Source organism: Phyllostomus discolor, chromosome 14, assembly GCF_004126475.2.
Source record: "Phyllostomus discolor isolate MPI-MPIP mPhyDis1 chromosome 14, mPhyDis1.pri.v3, whole genome shotgun sequence".
NCBI classification, from domain to species: domain Eukaryota; kingdom Metazoa; phylum Chordata; class Mammalia; order Chiroptera; family Phyllostomidae; genus Phyllostomus; species Phyllostomus discolor.
Genome location: NC_040916.2, coordinates 16,980,561 through 16,993,347, shown reverse-complemented (window position 1 = coordinate 16,993,347; position 12,787 = coordinate 16,980,561). Strand labels below are relative to the sequence as shown.

Sequence of the window (12,787 nt, the reverse complement as noted above, 5' to 3'; positions counted from 1 at the left end):
ATTTCCAGCCATTAGCCATTATCTTTTTAGCTACAGAGAGCGCTTCAAATTTGGAATCTAAATTTCTGGGTTTGAGTCTCAGCTTGACCGTTTACTCTCTCAGTGACCTTGGGCCAGCCGGCTTCTCTCCCTGAGCTTGAATTCTCAAGCTTCTGCGACAGGGGATAATGGCTTCTCTCTAATGGAACAGGGCTCTGGAAACCCTGAGACAACAATGAGGTTCTTCTCATTGTCATCACCATCATCATCGTCGTTGTCAAGTCCTGGACCTGAATGACAGCGATAGACTTTCCACCCATCAGTTGGCATTTCTCTTTGCTGCGCCTGAGTGATAATCAGGGACTTTTCCTCATGAAAAACAAGAGAGACACCCCAGGACCATTGGTAGAACCTCGACTTTTATTCCCGTTACGCTGAGGTTGAGCAAACAAAACTCTCCCCTGTATGTTTCCTGTTCCCGATCTCACATGATTTGGGGAAACCTTTCTTTTGAATTAAGGCTTTCTTTGGAGACATGTTGGAGTTAAGCTTCATGCAGCCTCAAATGATATTTAAAGAAGATAGAAAAGCATTTGCATTATTGCTGGCTGTCCCTCAAAACTGGGACTCGTGGCTGAGGGTCATCCTGGCAACCTCCTCATTTCTGCCTGAGTGGGCTGTGTGTATCTCTCCCAGAGCAGGTAGGGACTAGGTGTGAGACACGGGCATTGCGTTTAATCAGTCCGTTGCTCAGTTTGAAGGATTTACTATATGGGAGTCTCTCCTGCAATAGTGGTTCTCAACTAGGGGTGCCACCCAGAGGACCTTTGACAATATCTACAGACATTTGTTGTTGTCATAACCTGGGGAGGGGGTTTGGAGGAGGGGTTCCTACTGGCATCTAGTGGGTAGAGGCCAGGGGTACTGCCAGATATCCTACAGTACACCTGCAACCAAGATCAGGTCTCAGAAGGCCATTCCAACCTCCACCCCTTGGTGTGGCGTGGTCTGATCGCTGAACCTCCTTTGGTGGGAGAGGAAAGGGGATTTTTAGGCCACGATTTTTTCGGTTCCTCAAAAGGCATATTTTGAGACCACTTCATATGCACTAAGATTCTCAGGAAACTTAAATAGAAACCCAATTTTAAATTCCAGAAAAGGTTGTCTTGCCTTTATACAGAGCCACTTACTCCCTCCTGGCAAGGGTGCACATCTTCCTGATTGGAGACGGACAGCTTGACCTACCCCGCTTCCCAGTCTTGTGGGAAATAGTAGGGCCTCCTGGCCCATTTATTGATTGATTGATTGATTGATGATTACCGAAGAGGTGGGGGTGGGGGCATGCAAATGAAAATATAGTGGCAGGATGCCTTGGCCAGGTGGCTCAGTTGTTTGAAGCATCGTCCCATACACCCAAAGGTTGTGGGTTCGAATCTTAGTCAGGAAACATACCTAGGTTGTGGGTTTTATCTCTGGTCAGGGCGTGTACAGGAGGCAACCAATCCATGTTTCTCTCTCACATCGATGTTTCATTCTTTCTCTCTCTCTCTCTCTTCCTCCCTCCCTTCCTTTCCCTCTAAAATCAACAGCTTGTATATCCTTGGGTGAGGATTAAAAAAACTACTTGGGTGAGGGACAAAAAAAGAGAGAAAAAATGGGTAATTTTAAAACCCTATCGAATACTGACTTCAACCCAATCTAAGATAATTTGCCATAGTCATGAAAATATTTTACTTATTGTTTGTGGGCTTAGAAGAAAGTCCATGTTCCACTTTGGCCATAAGCTAGCTTAGACACAAGCCTAGTACACACACACACACACACACACACACACACAACCAGAAACAGCTGTCTCCTGAGGGCTGTGGATTTGGTGTGTGTGATCCCTTTAAGACAGCCTGTTGTAGAGGAGGACAAGACACCGTCACTATTTCAGGTACCACAGGCGGCTCAGGCTATCTCCCAGAATATGTCTGTAGTTCTTGGAAAAGGGCAAAACCTTCCAAGGCAAACTGTTCCATCATTCTGGGAAAGCACAAGGAAGTCGCACGGTGCTATTAAGGCAGCTGTGCAGGCTGGTGCACTTCTTCCCTTCAGAGTCTCTCGAGAGAGCACGACACCAGTGTACCGGCTGGTCTCTACAGCTGGGTTTTTCACACTGTGGGTCAGTGCCATTAGAGAGTCATGGAACCCCATTAGTTGGTTGCAGCCAGCATTAAAAAATAAACAGATCTTTAAAATATAGCATTATGTAATTATATATGTATATGAACTCTAGCTTGTGGTGTGAAATACACTTCCTATTGTAGTCTATGGTCAAAAAGTATTTAGCCCTGGATGGTGTGGCTAGTGGATTGAATGGCAGGCTGTGAGCCAGAGGGTTGAGGGTTTGATTCCCAGTCAGGGCACATGCCTGGATTGTGGGCCAGGTCCCCAGTAAGGGGTGTGTGAGAGGCAGCCACACATTATGTGTCTCTCCCTCTCTTTCCCCTTCCCTTCCTCTTTGTTTATAAATAAATAAAAAATCTTTTAAAAAAGTATTTGAGAATCATTTCTTACATTAACCCTCTTCTGAAGGCAGTGTCTCCATTTTACACATTAAAAAACTATAGCTCAGAGAGTCCCTTGCACGAGGCCAGACAGCTCGTGTGACACATGGAGCTGGTATTTGAAACCAGCCAATGAGAGTGTGCGCTTACATGCTTTCTCAGAATCCTAGTTCAAGTCTCTTTGGATTGTAGACCGTTTCCACGGACAGGTAGATAGAATGTCCCCTGGTTCCAGGAGTCTGGATCATATTACTTAGGCAGGGGAGAGAAGGCAAGGGTGGGGTGGGCAGGCAAGAAGGAAGCTGGAGAGTAAGCAGTGAATCTAAGACGTGGGCTAAAGGAAGGACACGATAGACTTCGGTGCCTCACTGAAGCTGAGATTGTGAACGACGTGCAGGAACCAGGCGTGTGTCAGACACGGTTACGTGGACGCAGCCACTCACTTACGTGGAGGTTCCACGGAAGTGTTTACCTGACTCAACTCTGCTGGAAATCCAACTTAAATTAGATGCCCTTCTGCCTCCTCTCAGTCTCCTCATAACATGGGCCGGTTAACACCTCACACTCTTTGTTGGTGTTAATCATCCTTTTCCCACAGATGGGAACAACTTGCCTTTTGAATGCCAAGGAGGCTGTCCCGTGGGATGCACAGGGGCGGAGACACACGGTCGTCCTGGAGCTCAGGAGGGAATCCTGGGCCTGATGTCAGCGGAGCCCGGCCTGCGGTTCTTCTCCGAAGAGCACTGGCCTTTGCAACAGCATGGATGGAACTGGAGAGCATCATGCTAAGTGAAATAAACCAGGCGATAAAAGACAAGTACCATATGATCTCACCTTTAGCAGGAACCTAATCAACAAAACAAACAGACAAGCATAATACAACCAAAGACACTGAAAGAGAGAACAGGCTGATAGTAACTAATTCAGGGAAGGGAATTTCAGGGGAGAAGGGGAAGGGTCTACAGGAACAAGTATCAAGGACACATGGACAAAAACTAGGGGGGTGTGTGGAAATGGGAGGGAGGTGGGGAGGGCTGGGGGGTAGGCTGGGATGGGAGTAAAAGACAGAAAACTGTACGTGAATAACAATTAAAATAAAATTAAAAAATATAATAAAATAAAGAGAATGGACCCCCATGTTCAGGGATGGGGTAACCACGGGAGGGAAGCCGTTGACCTGGTCGTTTCTGCTCACCACTGAAGCGGAGCTGCCAGGTTTGGCGAATAAAAACACAGATGTCAGGTTCCATTTGAATTTCAGATAAACAATGGGTCATTTTAGTGTAATGTTTGTGCAGTGCTTCGGGGTATTTTTTTAGCCACGGAAGCGTCCAGTGAGGTGTGCCTGTGGAGGAGAGGACTGCTAGGCCCGGCTGGACAAGGTGGCCGAGGCAGAACCCCAAGGTCAAAAGGACGGCAGGTGGAAGGATTCTGTGGGAGACCGTCTTGGGGAGAGACCCTTCGATTGCAATTGTCTGGAGCCTCACGTTCGTCGTCCTCCCTGCCGTGTCACTACAGTGAGGGTCACGCCCACACCCTCAGGATCCTGTCGGCCTCCTTCCTCCTCTCACCTGCTGACAGCGGGGAGCAGGAACCTCCGAGGTGGGGCTGCGCCAGGCCCTCCGTGAGGAAACTGCTTCTGAACACTCACAGTGCGGGAGCACCGCGCCCATGCTGGCCTTGGTTAGAGGTTCCTGCTTGTTCAACTCCAGCTGCCCTCGGCTTTGGGGGTGAGGTCGTCATTAGGCACCCCCCCCCCCCCCCCCCCCGTGTGTGCAGAGCTCTCCAGCAGGCTCCGTGCTCACGGTGACAAAAGAAACGGAAAACGCAGCCTCGGAGCCTGAAGAGCGCACAAGCACGTGACTCTTGGGAGGGCAGAGAGCTCAGGCTTTTATTATTAACTCAGAGTTGGAGTGTCCTCGGTGGCCTCACCCTGGTTTCGTGCGGCGTGTGTCCCCTCGAGGGTGCATATGTAGGTAGTGCTACAGTCGTCACCTGACGTGTGTGGAGCCCCCGCCCTGCTGGTCTTGAGGGTAGATTAGTGGCCGGTCTCTGGGAGGTCATGGCGTGCAGCCTTGGAATGAAGGGAACCAAGTTCATGGCTTCCTTGGGGGCCAAACACTGTGGCCTTGGTGTTGTTTTAGAAACACACTGGACCGAGGAACGGGGGAGCCATTGGGCGCCGAGAGGACATCGCGTGGCATCATGGCAGAGCTGGGGTGGGGGTGGTGGGGATTGGCTTTGGTGTCACGAGAGAACTGACATTAACTCCTGCCCTTGCTATTTGTAAGCAGTTTCTTTTTTTTTTTTTTCTGAGCCTCAGCCTCCTCTCCCATGAATGGAGGCAATAGTAATAGAGGACATTTATGAGGATTTCATGAGGCGGCGTATTTGAAAATGCTGGCAGATAGCACTGTGCGTGTCGCCGCGCTGTTTACCGTGCTCATAGGACTGTGTAACTCGGTAGTGGCACTCCTCATGGTGAGGGATAATGATGTCATTGCCGTGTCTGTCTACCTCCACTACCGTTCACGTCCCCCTTGCCTCCCGCCCCAGGCCTGCTGCCTCCGAGGCCCAGAGCTGTCCGGAGCTGGACACACTTCAGTACTTGGGTTTCTCCAGGAGGCAAGCCTTTACATTTTGAGTGTTCCTCCTGCCCTCTCTCCTTCCCTAACTCTCCTGCGGAAATGAGCAGGTTCCCTCCTGTGGGTCTGCTTGAGAGCAGCGGCCTCAGGACTATATTGAACCATCTTCCTTAGACTCTAAACGCTCGAGGACAGATTTCAGTCCACTCCTGCATGATCAAACAGACGTGTGTTTGGGTGGCATCTCACCTGTGCTGCCTGTTCTTTTCACTCGTGGGCTCTAGGATTTCTGTGGTATTTTTGTACATTTATTACCATCATCAGTGCAGTTCGGTCGCTCGGGGATCCCTCGAGAGCCTCTTACTGGCCAGGCTGAGGGCTGGGGAGGGAGACGTAGAGGTGAGGAAGGCAGAATCTCCACTTGAGGTGTTCCAGGTCTCGTGGGGGAGACAGATGAGGAAACAGAGAATCTCCCTGTCAGTAAGGACCACGATGGTGCTGATCTCTCTTCTCTTCAGTTTTTTTTCTGACTTATTAGGAATTATATCATTCCCCTCCCTCATTTCGCTCTTTGGCCCCGGAAGATGGAGTCAAAGGCCGTGTCAGACTGCTCCCAGGTCCCTCCTTTTCAGACGAGGGCATGGAGGTTTGGTGTGGGAGCGGTGGGGCAGCTTGGGCGGCTTGTCTGGTTCCTGAGATTCTTCCTGTAGGAGAGTGGGATTTGTTTCTGGTTCTTATTTTGAGATTGGATTGGCATAGAACTGCAGAACTGTAAAGTTCAAGGAACTATTAGTCCTTGAACGTGTTCTTCAACCCAAGTAAGAATCCTCTTAACTTTGTAACAGATAGTTCCACACTCTGCTCTTGAGTGCTTGCAATGTCAGGAACCGTACCGCCACATACAGGGGTCTGCTTCGGTGCCAGACGGCTCCCCTGTTTCACAGTCGCTGTTCGTGGTGACCACGTCCCGGGTCTGTGCGCTCTGTGGCTGCCGACTCTCGTCGGCTTGCTGGAGTCCCGTGGCGTGAGCCTTTCATTCACGTTCTCTTTCAAGTAGCGAAGGCACTTCAAGTATCTGCTTCAGTACTTGAAATGTTTCAGAGGGGTTTTACCCCAAAACAATGAAGTATTTTCGGCACTCCTTTAACTATACAGATAATCAGTTTTCCAAATGACTCATTCCTCAACAGTTGCAGATGGCTGAAATTGTCCTGCAGTGGTTCTGAGGGAGAACGGGGAACTTTCCCACAGAGAAGACTAAAATTAGACAAACTTGCTAAAACAGTTTTGTTAATGTTTGTGTTAGGTGTGATGTCTATTTTGCATATTATCGTTTACAGATCACTGTTGATATTGAATGCTATGTCATTTTATTTTTGTACCTGGGCCTTGGTCCCCCCACCGCTCCATTCTGCAGGTGAGGTCATGAGGCTCACAGAAGTCGAGCGGCCTGCCTCAAGTCACCCAGCCCTCAAGGGCAGGAGTTGGGACTTACACCTGGTTCTTTTGACTCTCGGCCTTTCTCTGTGCCTTTCTCTAGTACTTAAGTGTCCGTCTCTCCGAAGTATCTGCAATGTCAAGGGATTATACGACATAAATTACCTCCTCAACACAAGGAACCTGGTGTTCACAATCTAATAGAATTGTTGTGGATTTTTGTTTTTTTGTGTGTGTTGTGTTTCTGGAGATGGCTGTGGAAGGTGGTAAAATGAAGCAAAGAAGCCAAATCCAGGTCACAGTGATTTTGGACAATTGTAAAAATCCTGTATGGGGACCAGGAAGGTGATTCCCTAATTACAAGCATCCATGAGATTGATTTGTCTGGTAGAAATTCTAAGGTCGAGGTGGAGAAGGGTGAGTTCCTCCTGTATTGCAGTCAATCCAGAGAAGTTCTCTGAAGGAGATAGGAGACGGGCACCTAAGAACATTTTTTAATAAAAAATGTGAGGGGGGTCGCCCTGACCGGTGTGGCTCAGTTGGTTGGGCATTGTCCTGCACAGAGAAAGGTCACTGGTTCGATACCCACTCAGGGCACATGTCTGGGTTACGGGTTCAGTCCCCACTCAGGGTGCGTGCGAGAGACAACCAGTTGATGTTTCTCTCTCACATCAACATTCCTCTCCCTTTCTCCCTCCCTCCTCCTTTCTCTAAAAATAAATAAATAAACTGTTTTTTTAAATGGGAGGGCTTTGGTGGTTTGGAAAGAGGGGAAGGAGGTGTGCAAGGAACAGAGTGGAGTGTAGGGAACAGGAATGAGGCAGATGCTGGAGGCCTTGCGTTTTGCTCAGGATTTGGAACTGGGATTCTGCTATGAGGATCCATTTTTCTTCTTTGCAAAGCGAAGTCCGTGTGGCTGCATTGAGTTCCACTTGGAACCACAGCTGACTCGCCCCAGCTCAGATGTGTCCACCTGCAACTGGTGTCAGCCACACGTGCTTTCCAGGCAGATGCTTCTTTAACCCAACTTGGGACGGGGGGAAAGCCCGACCCTGGTAACCTTGACCCTTTGTGTCTCCATCTGCAGCATCCTGGCTACGGCGGGAACCCACTTCAACACACACGTGGACCTGAGGACCCTGCGGGCCGTGCGTGTCCTGAGGCCCCTGAAGCTCGTGTCCGGGATACCCAGTGAGCACCGTCCTTCTTCTTCCCACTCTGCCAGGAATAGCCGCCGTGTTACATCCTTGGCCCGGTCCAGGTCCAGGTCTCAGAGAATCGGGGAGACACAGAAACAGGCCCTCCTGGGAGTGAGCCGCAGTGGGAGTAAATAGTGTGGATGCAGCAACCTGACAGAACATTTCATTTTTTAATCTAGCAGGGGTTTTTTTTCAGATTTAAAAGATAATAAAAGAACTTTATAGAAACTTTGGAAAATACAAAACATGAGACGGTATCCATTCAGAAATAACTTTTAACATTTCAGTGTACTTTCCTGTACATTTTAAAATATAATTGTGATCATACTGTATATATAGTTTTAGATCCTGCGGTAAGTGTTCGGTTTTTCTGACATTATAAATTCTTCAGAAATAGCCTTGGCTGGTATAGTTCAGTGGATTGAGTGCCAGCCTGTGAACCAAAGGGTTGCGGGTTCAAGTCCCAGTCAGGGCACATGCCTGGGCTGTGGGCCAGGTCCCCAGTAGGGGGCACTTGAGAGGCAACCACACGCTGATGTTCCTCCCCCTGTCTTTCTCCTTCCTTTCCCCTCTATCTAAACATAAATAAAATCTTTTAAAAAAATTTTTTTTCAGGAATATAATTTTATACTCTGTATCATAGTACATTATATAGGTCATGACTTATTTAGCCACTGCTGTGTTGCTGGATATTTAGGTTATTTCTAGTTTTTTTTTTCCCCCTCCAACTAAAAATAATGCTGTGGCAAACATGTTTTTACTTCAGTCTTATTCACATCTGTGATTACTTTCTTAGGCTAGAATCCTAGAAGTACAACTTCTGGGTCAGAGGATGTGGTGTTTTGAGAACAGTGGCTGCACTAAATCCTCTCTCACAGCAGCGGCTGGAAGAGCCGGGCCTGAGACAGGATGGTGGGGAAGACGAACTTGTCCTTGCTCTCACAGGCCTCAGCGCCGGGCAGGGCTGGGACCGAGTCCCTTTAGGAGACAGGCGCGTTGGAACAGGTTTAGCCCCTAAGAGGAACGGGGAGGACCACGCGGGTGAAACAGATAAGGAAGGGCCACAGGCCTGTGAGAGCCGGGGGTGAGGAGCAGGAAGGGGCTGATCCCCCGGGGAAGCAGGGGTGGCAGCCTGGGTGGACTTGTCCTGCTGTCGCTTTGCCAACCGTCGTGGTCATTTCAGGACCCGTGGGTCTTTTCCCTCCGTGGCGTCCCCGCCCTCCTCCTCGTGAGGGAGGGGAAGGGGCACCCGCTCTGTGAGACGGGCTAACTGGGGCTCCGTGTGTCCCTCCGCTCCCTCCCAGGCCTGCAGATCGTGCTGAAGTCCATCATGAAGGCCATGGTGCCCCTCCTGCAGATCGGCCTCCTGCTCTTCTTCGCCATCCTGATGTTCGCCATCATCGGCCTGGAGTTCTACAGCGGGAAGCTGCACCGCGCGTGCTTCACGAACAATTCAGGTGAGCTCGCCGGCTGCTGGCCTCTGCTGCTGCTCCCCGAGGTGGTCGGGGCCTTTTCCGGGCGCTCCTTAGAGACGGCTTGGAAAGGTGTGCATTATCCCAGCCCTGGAAATAGGACTGGAAACTTCCGAGTCAGCAGCCTTGTGAGGCCCACCCGGCCTAGCCGAAACCCCCGTGAGACTCTGATATTGCAAAGCTGATAATCTCCTCGGGTTGCACTTGGCAGATTTCAAACAAGAGGTCTCGGTTCCTGCTCCCCCGCCCCACAGTAGAAGTGCTGGCAGAATGCCTGTCAGAAACCAGCTGTCCGAGGGAAGACCCTCGTACAGTGGCCTCTTGGGCCCACAGGCCCGTGAGACCTCGGAGTCCGAGTCAGGACTTGGTCCCTTCATGTTCATGAAGACGTTTCTCCCTCCACGGTTCCTCTCACAATCTTCCTCCCTCCCTGCTGTGACCCCCACACCGTGTGGAGGAACTGAGGCAGCGCTGAGCTTGGCTGGCAGGGTGCTGGGGAGACTGGGCGGTGCACAGATCCCAGAAGCTCACTGCTTCGTGTCTCATCTGCCCTTTGCAAATTGAGTGGAGGGTCCTGGGAGGAAAGGGGGTGGGGGAGAGGTTGCAGAAGCCAAATTAGGCACCATCTTTTCTTTTTTTAATGTAAAGGATCTTTGAAGGGCACTTTTCACCTTAGAGTTTTGTATTTCACTTTTGTCTTTTATTTAAGACCATGAATTTAGACCAGAAAACACAGAGAGAGTTAAGACTCAGCCAAGGGATGGTAGTTGATGGTTGTCCCCGAGAGACGCAGAAAGAACTCAGGGTCTGTGCTGCAGCGTGAGGTTTAGAACATCCGCGGGACGCTGCCTCCGCCTCACACCTTTCTGTGTGACCCCGTACTGTGAATGTCTGGTGCGCAGGTGAGGGTGGAGCCCGTGGCCCGCGGGAAGTTGGGGCCGTGTGGAGGAGCGGCTCCACTTCCAGGGGAGGCTGGGAAACACCGAGTGGAACACACGATGTGCGAGGTGAGAGGTGCAGCGAGGCCAGAGATGGGAGGGAGCCCGAGGCAACGAAGGACGCATCCTTCTGTGGGAAACAGGATTGCACGCTCATGGCTTCCAGGGTCATTTCCAGCTCGTGCTGAGCACCGTGTGGTTTGTCCCCCACCCTCCGCATGTGCGTGCAGGTATTCTGGAAGGATTCGACCCCCCTCACCCATGTGGCGTGCAGGGCTGTCCTGCTGGCTACGAATGCAGGGACTGGATCGGCCCCAACGACGGGATCACCCAGTTCGATAACATCCTCTTCGCCGTGCTGACTGTCTTCCAGTGCATCACCATGGAAGGGTGGACCACCGTGCTGTACAATGTGAGTGGAGCTGGCGAGGAGCGGGTGTAGGAGGGCAGAAATGTGGCTTCTGGCATCGTTGGGGCTGCTCAGCGTGGGGGAAGGGAGGGCTGGGGATGTGCGAGTATGCTCATGCGTGTACTCAGCCATGGGAAATCTTAGCCTCCGTTGTCTGGCCTCTTGCTAAATGGAAGTACGCAGCTTCTCAATACAGGAAATTATACCCCAGGTTGGATGGGTGAACAGCCAGTGCAATCAGACCAGCCCAGCAGTTACAGTGTGTGCTCTGTGACGGGTCTGACGTGGTGGTGGGATTCAGTGAGGGGTACCAAGGGGTACATACTTCTTGGTTGCTGTCTTCCAAGAGCTTACCCCTGGTCTGGGGAGATAGTACAGTAGTTCTCAGCCCTGGCTGCGCCCTAGAATCAGCTGGGAGCCTTACAAATTTACACCTCCTGGGCTCCACTCCAGACACATTAAGTAGGAATAGCTAGAGGTAAAGGCCTGTCATTGATTTTTTTTCCCCTAAAGCTTCCTAGCTGGTTCTAATATTCAGCCACTGTCAAGAACTACTGCATTATAGGCACGTAAGAAAGATGTTGAATTGTAAGACTCACTGGGGAAGCCCCTGGAAATTCAGATTCCCAGGCCCGTTTCTATGCAGGGTTTGCTTTTGTGTCGCTTTGCAGAGTCGGTGAGCTTTTTACAAGGGCCCTCATGATTCATATGATAAGACATGTTTGCAGGGTTCTGAGTTGGCACCAAGACAACATTGTTTGTCCCTGCCAGTCAGGGACGTTAGGGGCTTCTTGCAGGGAGACAGAAGTCAGACAGGTGACTGCTGAAGTCTCTTCTGCCTCCCAGAGTCTGGTTTTCACAAGTGACGAGGGCGTGGTGCAGTAAGCCAGGGTCAGGAGGGGTGTGACTGGATGTGTAAGGAGCCCAGGTGGGCAAAGCCATTTGGGCAGGCTGCTCTGTAAGTCAGTGCTTACCAAGGTCTCTACCCTCCTATGCATCCGGCCAGCCCACCCCAGGCAGATACCTTCGGAACAATCACTTCTCTTACCCGCAGTCCCACCGCTGGTCTTTTCCCCAAGGTGTCTTCTCTGTTCTTTTAACCTAATGCCATCTGCATAAAACGTTTTGGGTGGGGCACAGTGTGGCTTATAAAAAGGCCCCTGTAGAAGGAGCTCTGGACATAATCTGTACTGGAAGGAAAGGCAGTGTTGTGTCTTAGCAGACACTCAGCCAGGTTGTAATGCCCAAGGAGCCAGGCTTTGCGTGAAGCCTGAATCAGCAGGTGCTTCGTAAATGTCCGTTCCTGACCTGGATTCGTCCCCCCTCGGGCGGAGGCAGGCAGGGTGGCGCTTGCAGGGAAGAGCCACAGGCTGTTAGGCCTCTAGCGCCCTAGAGGGCCGTGAAGAAGTCCCCAGGAGCAGCAAGCCCAGGGCTCATGTGTGACCTAGGAAAACCTGGAGGACCCTCTGGGATTCTCATCTGTTGTGGTGAGGGGGCCGGGCGGAGGGCAGGAAGGCAAGATTGAGGAGGGCAGTCAGTCCTCGCTGGAAGTGTGCAGGATGTCGCGAGTCCGCATCACTCAGCTTGGCCAGGTGCCTCTGGCGGTCCCAGCACTGACCTGCAGTGGCAGGCGTCATTCGCAGGGCTCTGGGAGTAATGTGTTTACTCCCAGGGAGTTATATGTGTGGACTCGCCTAAGTGATGTGATAAATGCATTGGAAGCCTGAAAGGAAAAGGTTGCTTTGAAGATACAGGTATGGTCTGTCGGTCCTCCAGAGCCAAGGCCCTGATGGCACTGGGACAGGCAGAGCACAGCTGAAGAGTCGCTCATCACTTGTATTAGTTCCTTTGTTCATTCAGTCAACATAGTTTAAGTGAGCATCTACTGTATCTCAAGCACTGTGCTAGGCATCAGGGAAACGGAGAAAAAGAGTTCCGGGATCCTGCTCTCATGGTACTCTCTTCAGATTCCCATCTCTCCCTAGTTATCATATATATGGTGGTCACACAAAGGGACAGGGACCCTGCTGTCTTCTCTGGGCTTGCGCCACCGAGGAAGCAGGGAGGAGAAGAGGTTGAGCTGCAGATCTCCTGAAGCCTCTCAGTGCGGGGGCTCCCAGCCAGCCCGTCGACCATTAAACTTCATTTTACTGAACGCCTCCTGCTACCCCTGGGGCCGGATCCAGGGCTGAGGGAGCTAGTTGAGCTGTGGGCTGGTT

The 12,787-nt window shown here is 51.0% G+C and overlaps 1 protein-coding gene across 2 annotated transcripts in view; it reads left to right on the top strand.

Moving 5' to 3' along the window:
• The window catches only part of CACNA1E (calcium voltage-gated channel subunit alpha1 E), a 410,647-nt gene that overhangs the window by 210,995 nt on the left and 186,865 nt on the right, over positions 1–12,787 (top strand). For both annotated transcript variants that reach the window (XM_036015954.1, XM_036015953.1), the window contains 3 exons: positions 7,638–7,741; positions 9,054–9,206; positions 10,390–10,571. In XM_036015954.1, coding sequence (XP_035871847.1) covers positions 7,638–7,741; positions 9,054–9,206; positions 10,390–10,571 — 439 coding nt within the window. The remainder of the gene's footprint in view (positions 1–7,637; positions 7,742–9,053; positions 9,207–10,389; positions 10,572–12,787) is intronic.